This window comes from Acomys minous (assembly GCF_964271855.1).
Source record: "Acomys minous genome assembly, chromosome: 16".
Classification (NCBI taxonomy): Eukaryota; Metazoa; Chordata; class Mammalia; order Rodentia; family Muridae; genus Acomys; species Acomys minous.
In genome coordinates this window covers 35,256,348-35,274,648 of record NC_140498.1, presented here as the reverse complement: position 1 = coordinate 35,274,648, position 18,301 = coordinate 35,256,348, and the positions used below count along the sequence as shown (strand labels likewise).

Here is an 18,301-nt window from a genome sequence, read left to right as displayed (position 1 = left end):
GAAAAATCAAGGTGTGCCTTATATATTGGATACAGACACAGCACATTTCCCATAGGAATAATTACTGGGTAAACCGTGGGCCTTCAAGATTATGTGGTTTTCTTGCCATTCGTCCTACATCAGCCTTCATAAAAGAAACAGTGAGACACAGAAGAGGATAGTGTCTATATAGACACTTTTAGACTAAGCCAGAGCAGAAAACACCAATAATTGCAGTCAATGCACACATTGACTGGAGATATTTGCAAATATCATCAATCGTCACTGATCACCAGTTTCATGCTATGACAGACATCACTAATCAATTCAGTTCTTCCCACTGAGTCAACATGGAGCTACTGCAACCATTCTCAAGACAAGTATTTCAGGTAGACATGACCATCAACAAGAGTAGGGATGGGTGGGCAGCACAGGCTGACTCAGAGGCTAGGGAAACAGAAGACAAAAAACCAAGGTTTAAAGATGTGAAGAGGCTGCTACAATATGCTAATCCTCTGCAGAGGGAATGTGGAGCTCTTTACTTGTCTCCCTTAATCAAATGTCCCTTTTTCCAAACCAAGCAGCCCCTCTCACCATCAAAGTCAAGCTCCTTGGTGATCCATGTAAACAGGCTGTTGTCTGGCAACGAGCAATGGAGATGCATGGGGCCTTCTGAGTCCCTGACTGTGGTTTTTATAGATCTTCTTTGGTTCATTTGTCATCAGCAACCATCCGTTGCTGAGGCAGGTGATTTACAGAAAGTCAGGAATGGCCATCGCCAGCAAATGATAATTACAATGTGCTGAGCCAAAGGAAGCACTGTCTGACCCCTGGAAAGAGGCATTCTGCAATCACCACCTGCCTCCCCAGTCAAGGTCTTGCTTGGGATTTCAGAAACACTAGACATGAGTGGCGTGTGTCAAAAATATTGATTGTTTAATATTCCCAAGCAATGGAAACGAACCAATAAAAGTCTTGTCTGGAAAATTAAAAATGATGGGTGGAATGGGAATATTTCCTCCTTGTCAAATCTCAATTTGAAATTAAATTGGGGCCTTGGGCACTAAGACAGGGACCTCTGACCCCTGAGTAATCACTTTCCAACATAATTTGCTTTATTTTGAAGGAGGTCTTTCCATTCTTAGAGTTGCTAGAAAGGTTCCTTTTGCGAAAATGGAGCTGTCATAAGAAAAAACTCCTTTTGGATTTTCCTGCTATTTCTTGTTGTTCCCGCTTCAATTCTCTCCTCCAAGTAGTTAAATCAGCAAACGAGAGTCACCAAGATGAAAGACTAGCTTGCAACAGCACCTGCACAAGGCTCTGGGACCAGTCAAAGGGACAGAGAAATTTGGAAGAGACCTACCTTACCTCACACCCTCACTCCCTAAAATATGGGTACTTGTTACTGAGAAAGCATACTTGGCTAAAAAGAAAAGAGAGTCTTGGGGAAAATACACAGGTATGCCTATTCAAGGGACATTTCATTCATTCATACACTACTTTATTTGCTTACTAAGTATGCACTGAATGCCCACTCTTCACAAGGCATTCTGCTAAGGAAAAAAAAAGGACCAATGGAGCACAGTCCCTTCCCTCAGGACTCTTGCAACGAAGAAGAGAAACAATACCTGAGCCTCTTCTAAGGATAGCACGGGTTCTCACAGAACACCGAAGAAACGCACAAGTACTCTCTGGGTACAGGCACATGAGTACAATGCTGAAGAATACATGAACAAATGCGTCTCACAGCCACTGTGTGAAGATGTATTAGCCACTGGACTGACAGGCACGGTCTCTCAAACACCATACGGTGTAACAGAGGGGCTAGGACTAGCCTGCAAACAGAAAAAAATGACTTGAAAACAAAGCCACCACATAAAGTACAGATGACATGAGAAGATCTCAGTAGAACTGTTCTAAGCCCATTAGAATTGATAGAGTCTGCAGTCTTGTCTACGAAAGAATGTAAGGACCAGACCCTTCTGCCACAGCTTATAGACTGAGGCATGGCACAGACATTCGAGCTCAGTTGGGCAATTTCCTAGCAAGAAACCTATTGCCTCATCAACTCCACCACTAGATTTCTACTCAAGCGAAATTAAAATATGCCCATACTAAACCTATATCCACACTAAACCAAATACCCTAGCAGCATACCCTATAATGGCCCAAAGTTGAAGGCAGTCCCCTAAACCACCAACTAGCACATGAATAAGAAAGCATCATGTTCATACAAGTTACTATTATCCAGCAATAAAAACGAACAAAGCACTGCATGTTCCCAATGGACTGCCGAACATGCTCAGGAGAGAAGACAGGCATGAGAAATTAAACTTGTAATGATTTCACCTTACAAGGGCCCCCGGAGAGAAAGATGGGTACAGCCAGTTGCTTAAAGGTGGGAGAAGTGATGGAGAATGACAGCGGGAGAATGTGAGGTGGGGAAGGGGGTGACCTAGACTGAGTTACTGCATTGGTCCTACAACCGTACAAAAATGCTAGGGCTCATGAAAAATAGTATGTTTGGTGGTTATGTTTTAAAAATATGTTCCAGGCAGGGCAGCTTCCTAAGGGCACGTGTCCACTCTGGACCTTGAGAGGTAGATCCAGGCGGAGAAGGCACAGGAAGGCATGGTAGGCGATGGGAGATGTACGGGAAAGCGAGAGCACCAGGTATGTGCGGGCAGTACTCAGATGTACAGCTTTCTGCATATCTAGACGAAAGGTCGGGTGAAAAGCTAAAAGAAAGAGTAGTTGAGGCCACAGCAGGCTCTAGAAGGCGAGACTGATCTGAATGTATTTATGAGCCATTTTATAGGCAGTGGGGAAACCATTGGCCTTTGGAGAGTAAGGGCATGTCCTGCCTGGCAGAGAATACCAGAGAGCAAGAGGACCATGTATTGGATAGGCCATCAGTACAGCAAAAAGCATCCTAGTACAGAGCCATAAAGAGGCAGGAGTGAATGAGGCCCACTCTGCCATCACTCTCTGGAGTTGATAATGCAGGGGGACAGAGACTCATTGCACCCGATAGAAAGGGAAGTAACAATAGACACCACTTACTTAGCGCTTTCTACCGTTCCTACCCTGCTCTAAAGGCTGCTGCACTCAAGGCAAGGCAGGGAGTTAAGAGCCTGCTATATACAGAATGAGCCAAATGGATTGATGATCACCTTCGTGTTCATTCCAAAGGAAAGGAATAAAGATTAGGAAGGGTCATAAAATGCTTATCTAAGGTGCGCTCTGGGAGCCACGCGTAAGAAGACTTCTAACTCGGTAAGAAATGGTGGCACTTCAGCACTGGAAAGGGTGGTAAGTGAGAAAAATGACGGGCTGTTTACAAGGCTGTGCAGCCCAGGGATGCAGGGGATCCTGGCACTGCAGCATTCTGTGGGTGCCACTAAATCATCCACTTTGCCTACCTACCTACCTACCTACCTACCTACCTACCTACCTACCTATCTACCTACTATCTATCTATCTGTCTATCGGTCTGTCTGTCTGTCTGTCTATCTGTCTGTCTACCTACCTATGCAGGATGGAAGACGGAAGCTGGGCCTCACACCTACCAGGCTCACTTCCAGCCCAGCCTTACCTCTTTAGATGTATATAGCACACAGTAAGAGGCATAGAGAACAAATAAACAGGTGTAGGCAGGAGTGGACAGAGCCATATCCATGGAGGGCTGTAGCACCCAGGCTCCTTTTAGGGACCACAGTCTCCCCAGTCACCATTAGAACAATACTCGGTAACTTGGGTTCTGTTTCCATGAAGTAGACTATCATTGGACATCCCAACCACGTGGCTTTGTCCATACCACGGTAAAGCAGAGATGTCACTGTGCTTTTGGAAACCTGAGTGTAGGTTTAAGGAATTATATAAGTACCAGTACCTAAATGTTGGGAAATTTCACATATAGTATTTCTTTTTCCTTTTTTTCCTCTTTTTTGTTTTTGTTTTTTTTAGAGGTCTTTTGTGAGGTTTTTGTTTGTTTGTTTGCTTGTTTGTTTGAGACAGGGTTTCTCTGTGTAGCCTTGGCTATTCTGTAACTTGCTTTGTAGATCAGACTGTCCTCAAACTCACAGCGATCTGCCTGCCTCTGCCTCCCCAAGTGCTGGGACTAAAGGTGTGTGCCACCATGCCTGGCTTATACAGTATTTCTTAATTAAAACTTTTCTCTTTTTTTATTTTGTTTTATTAATTTATTCATATTGCATCTCAATGGTTATCCCGTCCCTTGTATCCTCCCATTCCTCCCTCCCTACCATTTTCCCCTTACTCCCCTCCCCTATGACTGTGACTGAGGGGGACTTCCTCCCCCTTTATATGCTCATACATACATATAGTCACTTGATTTTTGACAAAGAAGCCAAATCCATTCAATGGAAAAAGGATAGCATCTTCAACAAATGGTGCTGGTCTAACTGGATGTCTATGTGTAAAAAAAAAAAATGCAACTGGACCCATATTTGTCTCCTTGCACAAAACTTAAAACTTTTCATTTAATATATTTTGATAATGCTTTCCCTCTCCAATCCTTCCCAGGTTCTTCCAATTTCTCTCTCTCTCTCTCTCTCTCTCTCTCTCTCTCTCTCTCTCTCTCTTGCTCATTCTCACTCTCTCAAAAAGAAAGAAAGAAAACTAAACAAACAAAGCATTAAGAAAAAAAAGATGCTTTTAAAAAACCCTAAAATGAAACAAAAGCCATCCCCTCCCCACCAACTCTCCCCACAGAACCCATGGAGTTGGTTTTGTGTTGGCCAACACTGGACCATATGCAGAGAGTGAGGGACTTTGGAGCGCTCAGTCCTAAATGAGATGTCTCCCCTCCTCCCCTCAAGGTTCAGGGATCTATGTAGAAGAGGAAGTAGAAAGATTGTAGGAGAAAGTAATATCCCACTCTCCACTCTACTGTGGAGAGTGTTCTGTCCATTGTGCCTCACCTTTGACCATGTCCCCTGGAGGGGGAGACCTGGTGGCACTCAGAGGAAGGACAGCAGGTTACCAAGAAGAGACTTGATACCCTATGAGCATATACAGGGGGAGGTAATCCCCCTCAGGAACAGTCATAGGGGAGGGGAATAAGGGGAAATTGGGAGGGAGGGAAGAATGGGAGGATGCAAGGGATGGGATAACCACTGAGATGTAACAAGAATAAATTAATAAAGGAGAAAAAAATAAAAAAAATAAAAAATCAATATTTTGTCAAAGGGGGGAAAAAAAGAAAGATTGTAGGAGGCTGAGGTGATAATGACTGCAAGGGAGTAACATCCTCTGGATGAGACTGGTGCGCACATGACCTCATGGAGACGGTGGCGGCATGGGTTCAAGCCAGTGACACCCCAGTACTGAAGGGGAGAAGGAGACACAAAGTCCTTCCCCAACCTGAGAAACAATTTGCAACTGATGATTGATACCTGCTAGGAAAGGGAAACTCTTTTTTCTCCCGTGGGAAGTCACTGGGCATATCAACCACTCTCTAAGGCAGGCTCCATGCCCAAGAGTAAGTCATCCATCACAAACCGTACAGGACAGTTTTTATCTTCTCTCAGGGAAGGGGGAACCCTGGTAACTATTATGATCCGATCTAGCGCGACACCAGTCAATCTGAGCTCAGTGGCACTGCTCTTTATACCCTAGTGTCTCTGTTTGTACACTTCATTCATTCATTCATTCATTCATTCATTCACATCTTTATTCAGTATTTATTGAGCATCTACTATGCCGGGTGCCGCTGTGTGATTCGAAAACACAGCAGGGATTTTTCAAAACTGCTTCCCTGGACTCCCATTCTCACAATGAGAACAAGACAGTAACAAAATAAAACAGAGTAGAGGCCTGCTGAAAATGATAAGGAACATGTTACAGAATTCGAAGAGGGTCGGCGGGGGTGGGGGAGGGGGCGACCCAAGTGCTGCAGACTGGCATCAGGACCAGGAAGCCTCTCTGATTAGGTGATTCCTGGGCCAATCTGATTCCAGGGAGAGGACCAGCCTGAAGGCACAGAGACATCTGTTTATGTGTGGGAGGAACACAGGGCAGAGGGACCCCGGAGGTAGCAGTGGTTTGAATTTTCTCCTGTCTGGGATGAGAAACCGCCAGTGGGTTGGAGCACGGCTGGGTGATCCCAAGTCTGCTAGAAACTGATGACTGTTAGGAACTCTTTAAGCAAGATGGGAGAGGCCTCGGTGTTAGTGGTGTTTTTTTGTTTGCTTGGTCTGTGGGGGGGTGCGGGGGGGGGAGACAGTCACACCATGGAGGAGCAGTCTTCCCTGCCTCAGAATAGAGCGTTTATGCAGAAAAATTACCCCCATATTGGCTTGACCTCTGTATGTGAGAGAGAGTGAAGTAAAGAAAATCCTGACATGACCACTCCATGGTTTGCTTAAGGGGAAGGTGTTTATTGTAGATAAAAGAGAGGATATATTCAGAGGCATCTAGAAGAGTCTAAAGCAAAGAGAAAGAGAAACAGAGCAGACAAGGCCAGGGCTGTCGGCAAGAGGAGGGAGGATAGCTCTCTCTCTCTCTCTCTCTCTCTCTCTCTCTCTCTCTCTCTCTCTGTGTGTGTGTGTGTGTGTGTGTGTGTGTGTGTGTGTGTGTGTGTGTGTGTGTACTAGGGTATCTGGGAGGAGGGAAGCCTGGGGAAGTAAGAAGGGACAGGATGCTAGGGTAGAGGGGCTGAAACATAAAACAAGTACTTGTGGGTATGGACATAGGGAGCTTGTAGACCAGCATGAGCTCTGATTTGCAACCACAGGTGGTTGTCAATGGAGCCATGTGTCCCTTCTGCCAGAAGTGAGGGCAATGACTCCTTCTGGCAGATAAGAACCAGTTTCACATGTTTCCGAGGAACACTGGCTTTTGTTTAACCACCAGAAAACCTGTGGTCCTCATTTCTGGATATATGGGCTGCCTGAGCCCTAACACAGGCAAGGTGCACACAATAACAGCTCTTAGAAAACCAAGCCCATAGTACTCTGAGCCTAAACACCACTTGAACAAAGCCATAGGGAAAGGTAGACAAGTATCTGGAATGTTCTATCTTATTCACTCATTAAAAGCCTTCTCCCTTCTCTCTGTTTACTAGTGGCACCCCATTCCTGCTGGTATACTCTGCTTTGGCACAGCCTAGGCAGACGTTATTTTGACAACTTGAGTTAGCTCTCACATGCTCCCAACTCATATGGTGGGGGGGGGGGTAAGAACCTCAATCCTCCATTCTAAAAACAAAGCAATGACCAGTGCTGGCCTCCACTCTGAGGCTTTGAAGAGCTTAAGGTTGTTTGATGGGAAGAATGTTTTACTCACAATCAGAACATGATCACGGCCCATTGTGATGACTGTCCGGTTCACTGTGCGCAGCAGCTGGACCATGATCTCTTGGATGTGGTCATAGGTGAAGGCCTACAATGCAGCAAGAGACATCACTGTTATCATCATGACACTGGATCCACTAACTCTTCCAAAAACATGAACAGTAGTGACCAAACGAAGATCACGCACCCCATAACTTCCCTGGTTCCATTGAGCCCAGACAGACCTCAGTCTTTCTCTGGACTTGAGTTCTCCACTCTCCATCCCTATGTCATCCCAAGACTCAAGGGTAGGAGGGACAGGAAAGCCCTCTCTTGACTTCTTTATTTATACAATTCCTTTTGCGAACTTATTGCTTCCTATAGCTTAGATCACATAAATATGTCATCCATGGTTACAGCAATAAATGGCTACAGTACTTACTAAATACCTGGTACTTAGTTAAGCATGTCATCCATTTTTCTCATCGAGACAAGCATCATTATGATTGTCAGTATTCAGATGAACAGCTGGATGCTCAGAAAAGTGAAGTAGCCTGTCTGGGGGTTACGCAGCAAGGAAGGCACGGGCAAGAGTTAAACTGTGGAGTCTGCCTCCCGAGTCTGCTCCTTTTCACACTCACTGGAGCAGCAAGGACAGGGTCACAGATCTCAAGTTGCTGCTGAGGCTTCATTAGCCTTGCCCATCTGCCAAGAAGAATATACTCTGCTTTCAATTGGGCCAACTTTTAGCTCCTTTTGTGACTTCTGATCTTTTCTCTCTTGGAATATCTTCAAATGCTACGCATTCACTGCTCCTTTATCTTTTCTTCATTCCTTTACAATTGCATCAAATTTATATAATGGCCTCCACTCAGCGTACTTTTCTCCAGGACTACATCTCTTGCCTTACCAAAATAGATATTAAAAGTATCCCCTTTCCTCTAACCTCCTGACCCTGGTTTCTTTTAAATATCCATTGCTTTTTATTCCAAAGAGCATCAATTAGACTCTTCGGGAAGTTTGGTATTTAAAGTGCAAACCTGTCACATTCCATTCATTTGCTGTGAAAGTCCACACTATGAAGACAGTCTTGGGGAGTGTTTTGAGAGTAGGTGGATGTGACTTTGTATCCACCCCACCCCCCTCCCTCTAATCTCAGCTGGGTGACCTTGGGCAAATCGCTTTTCCTCTCTCTGCTGCAGCTTCTGTATGTATGAATGTGGTCAACATCAAAGCTGGAGCTCCTGTTTTGAGGCATCAGTTAGGGAGTGAGGTAAAGCTGGCCATCTCCAGAGTTCTGAAGCATCCACTCACAAGTGTTGAGTGGCACCGCACCCGGGACTCAAACGTTCCTTTGGTCTGCATCAGCATCCTGGCCAAGCTTGCAGATTCCCTGCACGTAGCAGAGAGTGCAGTCTGAGGCGACGCATAATATAAACCCTGGCTGATATGGAAATGTCACCCAAAGAATGTATAGCTTATATGCAAATGGAAAACGTTGAAGATGATAAACCTGTGCTAAGCAGCAAAAGTGCAGCCACAAATCAGCCGCTCTTAATTGTTCTAGTGCCAGGCAAGTGGAGACCAACCCAAGAGAAGTGTCTTCCGGGCCCAAACTAAATGGTGGCTTGTAATTGAAATGACAAAAAATCAGTCTTCCCATTACGGCCCTGGCAAAGAAATTAATCCACCCAACCTAAACACATTGCAAATTGCAGTGATTTTTTTTTCTTTTAATAATTGTAGACTGTGATACCTGGAAGGGACTCTGATCGATCTCTCCTGGGTGAGCCCGGTGAAAAGAGGAAGAGGGCTGGGGAGGGGGCGTGGCAGGAGATCGGGTGAGGTGGGGCCTGCCCATTGTTTTGAGTCACCCTAAGCCCTTGGTGTTTCGGAATATGGAACAGTTTCTCTGCAACGGCAGGAGACCACAGACACCTCTGCGGGTGAGTTTTAGTCAGAGAACCAGATCCTAACAGCAGCATGGGTGTGCCCTGTGCTCTTTCTTTACATCCATCTGATCATACTAATTGGGAACTCTCCTTTGGGTGTGAGTGTTTTAATGCTGCTCTTTCATTCAATGTGAATACTCCCTTTAAAGAGGGGGCGGCTCCTGAGGTCAGAGCAGGCAGGAGGTGAATGGCATCTAGTTGGTGTTTAATAAAACTGCTTTGTTTTCATTTGGTTTTAACCTTAGTTATATTTTTGACAAATGTGCGAGGGGAAAAAAAAACCCAGAACTCGAGAAGGAAGGCAAAATGAGGTTTACATGACATTCTAATAGAAGATTTCTGATAAAATCACCTGAGGGGCCTCTCTTGGGAAATGCAGCTCGGACAGATCATCCACCGCTGATGAGACACCAAGAGCTTATATCTCTGCCGAGCTAGAGAATTCTGCGGGGCTGAGAGGTCGCCCAGTGAAAGATAGCATTTGGTGTCGGTTCCTTGCTTTGGAAAAAGGATATGGCTTTATTGCTCTGTGCTAACATCACCTGTCTGGGACCTGATAGCAATTTTCTGTCTCCTCTCCTACAAAAGATCAGGGCTGATATACCTTTTCTGAAGATTTTATTTGCTCTTATTTATGTGCGTCTCTGTGAATGTGTGTGCAGGTATACTGAAAGGCAGAAGAGGGTATCAGATCGCCTGGAGCTATAATAATAAACCGCCATGAGTCACCTACTCATGGATGCTGGGAAGACCCTCTGAAAAAGCATGGAGGGGTCTTAACCATTGAGACACCTCTCCAAGCACCAAGGCTTATATACTTTTAGGCAGCCCATTTGTTATTCCCCTCATTTCCTATTTCATAAGTGAAATAAAACCTTGAAACATGTCAGCTTGTAATGAGATAACCTGATACTTTTGAACATTGAGAATTCCACCTCGACACAAGGAATGCTGAACACTTACAGCAGGGTAGCTATGTAGATTGTTATTAATTTTTATGAAAATTATAAATGCATGTCGTTTTTAGTATTTCCAAGAAGCTCATTTAAAACATGACAAAACAAAACAAAAAAATCCTCGGTCTTTCCTTCACCACTGGATCTTTACTCTTCTAGTTGTCACAGTTGTGACCCTGATATTTATGAACGTGCCACCTTGGACAAGCTTATACCATTCCATTTGAAACAGTTTTCTCCCCACTTGGTGGCTATATAAACACAGGACATGACCGCTCTGATACATGATTGAGGGGGAAGGTCTTTATTGTAGATATGAGGGAGAGAACAGCCAGAGGCATCAGGAAGAGTCCAGAGCAGAGACAGAAAGTAGTAGACTGAGCATAGCCTGCAGATTGGAGCAGGCTGTGACAGGAGATGGGGGAGAGTGTGAGAGAAAGACAAAGAGAATGAGGGCAAAGGAGACCAAGAAAGAGGGGGGCGGGCAAGAGAGGAGGACAAAAGAGAGGAGGGACCAAAAGAGGAACGGGAAGCTGGGGAGAGGGGAGCTAGTGAGTTGGAGAACTTTATGGCAGAGAGCAGGGTGAGATGACCTGAGATGAGCCAGGATGCCAGCATAGACTCTGAAACAGGTACTTGTGACGCTGAGAGAGCCTGGAGGCCAGCGTGCACTCTGCTATGCTATAGGCACCACCGAGAGCCATTCATCTAGACTTTCTCTTGAACCTGACAGCATCATTATGTGTTCAGTGTCTGGCTTGAAAGATGACTGCTTCACTCTCTTCCTTATCAGGTCCACATGCCCTTCCAATTCTCTTTCTGACCATTAGAGTCAGTATTTAATATTTGAATGTTCTGAACACATAAATGCCATTTCATCCAAGTTGTAAGTCATGGCAAATCCTCATTTCTTTGTGTACATATGCACTCATGGGTTTATATATGGGCCCGTGTGTACATATGTATAAGTATACACGTGTGTATGTGTATGTGGTGGTGTATATATGTGTGCATTAGAGTGGGTTGTGCATATATGTGTGCACACATGTGCTTGTTCCCATAGGGGCCAGAAGTTTCCTCAATCAGTTTCTATTTTATTATTTGAGACAGTCTCTCACTGAAGGCAAAGCTCACTTATTCAGGCCAAAGTGCTTCAGAACCTGTCTCTCCCTTCTATACCCAACCTCCAAAGGCTGGGGTCAAAGACAAGATTATGAGTAAAAGGTCATATATATATATATATATATATATATATATATATATATATATATATATAATTAAATATAAATGCTTATTGGGAGAGGGGGCTGGGAGAGAGAATATAAATGCATCATCTGTCCAGAAATACAGTTATAATATATGGCTGCCTAGCATCTTCCTTGACTATGTTCTTATATAGGAGGCCTTTCCAATTTTACTCATATTTAGAAGAATCACAATGCCTAACTTTGAAGGGATAGTAATAGCTTTCATCTAGCACAGACTCTTGTCCCTGCTCCCTTTGGCTGCCAGAGACATGATTTTTCATGAATTTGAGGTTTAATTTGGTAGTCTATCTTTTTTTTTTTTTTTACTCCTATTTGAATTAGATACTATCCTAGAAAAGTTTGCTGGACCAGCACCTGACTTCAGGAAGCAGGCTGTAGAAGGCCCTCAGGGCAGGGGCACCCAGGAATGAACTAGGCCATATTGTCACACCCTGTCATTTCTGCCTTGAACACAGCATGGGAGACTGCCCACTTTCTGGGTGAAATTTGGGCAGTATCTTCCTGAGAGTCGTGACTGAATTAGCCTTTTCTGGAAAGAGAGCTCTAGAGCCACGGATATGGCCAAGGGTGGGGGGGGGGAAGATATGGGTTCCAATTCTGACCTCGTTGTCAGCTAACACGGTTTGAGCTCTCACTATATGTCAAAGCCTATGTATATATAGGTCTGGCAACTTGTTAAGTGTCTCACTTTACTTACTAGAAGGCTCTACCCTAGCCCCAGATGGAAACCACCAGGATCAGTAGCTAGTTCAATGGCTCATCTGAGGATGATCCTCTTGGGCCCGAGCTCTGTTCCAGCTGGTCCACTCAGCTGTATGCAGCCCTCCAAGACTCCATTGCAACCGTCCTCATTGCTACCAGCAGTGCTGTGTGACAACAGCCGCTCACTGCGGAGACTACACAGTTGCCACCACTCATGCTGACTCATTATCCATCTCTGACCTAACCCACCCTGGCTGCCTGAGCCTCAGTTTCTTCACCTGTGTCAGATACATTGACACTACCCTGCCAGAACTGTTCTGAGAAATCCTGACTAGTTCTAGCCCTGACAGCTAATGCTTTCTGAGGTTTTACTTCATTGTATATTCTTCTGAGTACTTTTCAGACATTAATTCAATCTGCCACCACTAAATGCAGGGCTTCCTGCACTCAACACTATCTGGGGGATGTGGGTACCCAGGCCTATGAGCTGGGGAACCCGGCAAGTACCTATGAAATGAAAGAAGCGTGTCTAAATTCCAGATGTTCAGATGAAAAAAAAATGAGGATCTGGATTTGGCCACACATTAAAGAAATGTCACTCCAAGTCCCAGTATCAGTCTATGTGGTTCCAATCCAGGTTTGTCCTCTCCCATCCAGGCCTGCCTGATTCCAGTCCAGGTTTGTCCCCTCCCGTCCAGGCCTGCCTGATTCCAGTCCAGGTTTGTCCCCTCCCATCCAGGCCTGCCTGATTCCAGTCCAGGCTTGAGACTGCCCACTATCTTCCTCCCTAGGATTGCATCCGTGAAGGGATAGGGCATTGGGAGGTGGTTTCAAACCTATCTGAAGCACATCCTAAGAGACATATTTGTGTACATAGCTGTTTATGTAACAACTCCTTGACTATTATATCCATAGGTAGCAAGTCATATTAGAGTTCTCAAGTCAGAAATCCTGTTTGATGCATGGGGTGTAACCCACACAGTGGAATAAAAGGTAGATATATCTTGACTTGGCACAAGACTTTTGGTGCATTCTGTAAAGGACTTTTGGTACACACACACACACACACACACACACACACACACACACACACACACAACTTTGTACCAAAAATTCTGAGACAATGCATGAAATTGCTACACTGTCTGAGAAAGAGGAAGAGGGAAATATATGATGTTAAAGGGAAAATTTTTATGTGCTATGGTTCATTGAAAATTTTCATAATAATTGACACTAGAAGAAAGATAACTCTTTTTTGGTGATGGAGTAACAAAGGGCAGCCTGTACTGCTAGGAAAATGAACTCATAAGAGACAGTGGATCCATCTCAGGGACTGCAATTCACCGTGGCAGCCCTCAGCCTCCCTCTCTGAGTGTTGAAACGCTGTGAGAATGCTCCCTGCCTGCACCTGCTCTGAGACATCCCACCCATGCTGGAGCTACAGATGTAACCCTGGTCTCACACACTGGTGGCTACTGTTAACATCATTCATCTGACAAAAGTACAAGGTAACATGAATTAACTTTTTTTCTAAATGGCACAGCCATGAAATGTTTTATTCCATTTACAAATTGCTTTTAACTTCCATTTCCTGACAGACTAAAAAAAAAAAAACTACTTGAATCAATCAGGGAAAAAAATCACAACAATACAAATTTCACTGAGCTTACAGCAAAGCACTGCTTTTATGCAGATCTTCTTTTTTTTTTTTTTAGGGCTTTTATTAAAACACACTGGAATCTCTAAGCTGCAGCCTAAAGAAGAAGAAAAAATGAACCCTTTCTAAATGTGTGACTCCAACATCTTAATGCTGATAAATGAATACTAGATGAAGCCATGTATATAAGTATGCACATCTGACATGCTCTATTTTGTGTTCTGGTCTTCAAAATAAGAGTCCTTTATGGGGAATGAATAAAAGGATATGAATAAAAACTACAACTAACATTTGTTAAATTCTGACTGCCTTCCAGGAGATGGGCTGTGTGCTCTGTGTTTATCTCAATGCACTTTGACAGATGTGCTGGAGCTAAGTTACTATCCTATTTTAAGGTATAAAACAGGACCCACTCTAGTTATTATCACTCAGTTCATACTGAGCACTTGATACATGCCAGATGATGTCAGTACTCCATATGCACAATCTCTCTGAATCCTGAGAACAAACCTGCATATCTGTTGCACTGGCTCCAGTGGTAGAAGTGGGGAAACAGAGAGGTGCATGTGTCTGGTCCAGGAATGATGAGTGACAGAGATGGAGGAGAATCTGTCTTTCTGGTTGCGAGCCTCCTGTGCTTCCTGTGCAAGTTAATTATAGTGACACTTCACAGTTTATACTATCCAAATGAACAAGCAAAGAAAGTGTTCCCAAATCGAGAATCTTATTCCACTTGGGTGTGGCACAACACCTTTCATCTCAGCACGCAGAAGCAGAAGCAAGCAGATCTCTGTGAGTTCAAAGCCATCCTGGTCAACATAGTGATTTCCAGGACAGATAGCGCTGCATAGTGAAGACTGTATATAAATGGAGAAGGAGGAGTGGAGGGAGAAAGAAAAGGAAAGAAAGAAAGAAAGAACAGGAAGAAGAAGAACAAGAAGAAGAAGAGGAGGAAGAAGAAGAACAGGATGAAGAGGAGGAGGAGGAAGAAGAGGAGGAGGAGGAAGAAGATGAAGAAGAAGAAGAAGAAGAAGAAGAAGAAGAAGAAGAAGAAGAAGAAGAAGAAGCATTATCATATTGTTGCAAAACTGATGGCTTATCCACAACAAAGAGTAAGTATGACATGACCTGCAACTCCAAACTGTTCCACTCTAAAAACAGGTTTGTTAGCCTGAGTTCATCAAATCTGAGGCTGTGTGTCTTGTTTTTCATAGTTCCTTGGGCAAAGTTACGGGCTTAGACTGATTTACTTTTGAAAGCCCATCTCACAGGTATCAAAGCTAAAGAAAATTCTCTTCAGCAAAAAGACAATCAATACAATCACACAGGAACTGAGTCATAATTGAGTATTGGCTAACGCAATATTCATCTTTAAGTAGTCACTTAAACAATTACTAATTTTGATTGTTAGTTTCAATTATTTGTTTCATATTTTGGTGCTGATCCACCACTTATTTCCAAGTACCCTGAGCTTCTTTAAACTATTCTGAGATGTAAACTCTGAAGGTTTAAATGCAAACTGACTCAAAAGAGCAAATGTCCCTGCAGCCATGGGCTCCTCTGAGCTTTCTACCATAAGAATGAGACTTTGTAGGTTATTTGTAATGGTTCCAGAAACTTAGCAGAAATTGCATACTCATCCCTCATCAATATTCTTGCATGGGCTACTGAAAATGTCAAGACTCATTGGACAGGGAACACAATGAACAAGGAAACCAGTTTAAAACCTTGCTGGTCGGAAAGTTCAGAATGATGTTTCTATCTTAGTGATGTTTATCAATGAGTAAACAAATTACTTAATCTGTAATGGCTGCTTGTTTGGTAGATGATGTATTTGAAAAAGCATGCATCCATGGAAACAGCATAGTAAAAGAACGTCATGATGCTGGAGACCTTTGGAACCGATCATCCAGGAAGCTGTCAAAGATGGGCTTGCAGGCCCCCACACCCCACTTCCCAGTGAGTCCCTGTCTTCCTTCAAGGCTGATATCCCTTCTCTCTCCGCCTTCACTGACTGCTGAGTCTCGACTCCACTCCGGTTTCCTTCGGTCTATTTAATCATCAGCTTTCATCTCTGCTTCTTGCACAGTTTTAGATGTACTGTGATCCTGTGTGGGTGCCTGTGGACATCAGCAATGCTCTCCCATATCCCACCCATAACTGTAACTCTGACACCTGAAGCTTCATAGAAAGCATTGCATTTTTAACCAGAAGGTAACCCTTCTGTTATAATGCAGCCCTTCCTTAGTGAGAGTGTTAAGAAAACAAGCCCTTCTGAGAAGTAGGTTATACTATGCCCCTCCCTGCCCGCACCTTCACACTCCTGAACAAGTAGTCATCTGATAATTCTTCTGAAAACAGGAATTGGCTATATGTCCTTATTTTTAGCTTCAACACCTACCATGGGTAGCTTACACATGATAAGTAATTGCTGGGATTTTTATCAAGTAGATACAGGTCGTATTGAATTAATTAGGAGATCTACTAGGAGGGAAGTAGAAATGGTTGAGAGAATGAGGACTGATTCTTTGAATGATGGAATCAGAGGGAAGAATCTAGAAGCCTCTAGGAACAGACACTTTTTTTTTTTAGCTGTTCTCGGAACACGGCTTGACCTCACACAAAAGACTGAGGGGGAAAAGAGAGGAGCTGAAAATCAACACTATCTTCTCTCTGTCCTACAGTGAAAATATCCCTAATCATCCCACCATCTTCCAGGGACGGAACATAGGTATCAGCCACTCAGGCAGCGGTGGCTGATAGAGTTTCCACAGCAGGAACTCCCAAATTAAAACCTTATACCCTCACATTTTACAACAGGCTCTTCCTACAGATCCCTCCCAAGTCAGGCAGACGTGGATGCAAGCCTGGAGTCAGGGACACTCAACACCCAGGCGGAACTCAGTGCTCTCACTAAGTAGTCCACTTAGGGATCGATTATGCCAGTGACTGTAGACAAATTGCCAGCCACAGAGGCTTTAGAATCAGGGCCCTGAACGACTTTTCCTTTTCTGGGACAGGACTGAAGAAGGATGCCAATCTCGAGAGCGTGAGAAGTGGCCAGAAAAGGCCAATAAAGCTGAAGAACGAATGTGTTTCCCCTGCCCTTACACAAACACATCACCATTGTTCAAGAATGGATGTAATTAAAGCCTTCCCCAGAAATCCATGGTTATAAACAACACCCTAGCTGCTGTGCCCTTGTCCGTGGTGCTGAAAAACAAGCCTTGCAGACAAAAGGCATTTCTCCTTGTTTACAGTGGTCTCTGTTCCTCCTGACTCCGCAGGGAGGGGGGTTTTCATTTTAATATTGGCTCCATGTACTTTCTTTTTCCTCTACCTCTAAATCTTGGCTGGATATTTTTAAAATTATGTTTCAAGTCTTATTTTATTACTAATGGCCCCATCCTCACCTAGCTCCTTCTCTAACATTTGGGTGGTATGTACCATTTCCTCTACTTTTTCTTTGCTATATGATCAATTTATACACATATGGCAAGTTAGGGAAATCTAGATATAGTTTTCCTCAGGTATTAAAATCTCTAATTCTAGTTGTAATTCTGTTTCCTTGAGCCTTTTTTTTTAATGCAAAAAGAAGTTAGCTATCTCATTTCTAAGTCCATGTCTTCAGTGTCTTTAGTTTAAAAAACAGTTTTTCGGATCTTAATAGAAATGAATTTTTCACGTAATACATTTGACGTTTTTCCACTACCACAGTTCCTCCCAGATCATCCTTATCTTCCTACACACCAAAATTTATGTTCTCTACCTCTTCAAAAAACAAGCAAATGAACAAAAAATGCAAAACAAGCAAACAACAACAAAACAACAACAACAAAAGCCTCATAAAAATGAAAACTATACAAGCAAAGGCCCAATCAAACAGAGGTTCTGACAGAACCCACAAGATTTGCATAGGTCAGGACAACGCTCTCACATGCAATGCATGGCTTGAACCCTTCCCTGACCAGCTCGAAGGCAGGAAAGTCTTCCTTCTGAATGCTCAATCAGCAGCAGGTCATCCTAGCTAATGACTATAATCAGTTTCTTTCTGAACCAAACCCATGTGTTCATTCCTGGAAGAACATTAATAGTATCTTGAGAGGACTACATAGTATTTAGAATTGGTCATCTGCCTTCTGTGTTCTGAAATCTGAGATGATTTTGGATGCTTTCAAAGCTACCATGACACCAAACTGATGCTCCTCCCCACCCCCACTAAAATGAGATGATCAGGACAATGTCTGTTATAACTTGACACCTCCAGACATATTCTCCAAGTTCTTCCACTTCTGCCAGACATGTTGCTGAGATGGTGTGGCCTCTTAAAGCAAGGTGTTGCTTTTCTCTCTGTCTCTGAATCTCTAACATTAGACACAGCATGGGAGCATAGGACATAAAAGTCAACCATATCTTTTTATTGGAACTGCTGTGGAGTGTTCCCAAAAAGTACTTCAGAGTCACTCTTAGATATTTATTAGTAATTACCAAA

General features: G+C 43.7%; 1 protein-coding gene across 1 annotated transcript in view; it reads right to left on the bottom strand.

Moving 5' to 3' along the window:
• DOCK2 (dedicator of cytokinesis 2) overlaps positions 1-18,301 on the bottom strand; it is a 406,436-nt gene that overhangs the window by 206,205 nt on the left and 181,930 nt on the right. The window contains exon 27 of the mRNA XM_084762887.1: positions 7,288-7,383. Coding sequence (XP_084619013.1) covers positions 7,288-7,383 — 96 coding nt within the window. The remainder of the gene's footprint in view (positions 1-7,287; positions 7,384-18,301) is intronic.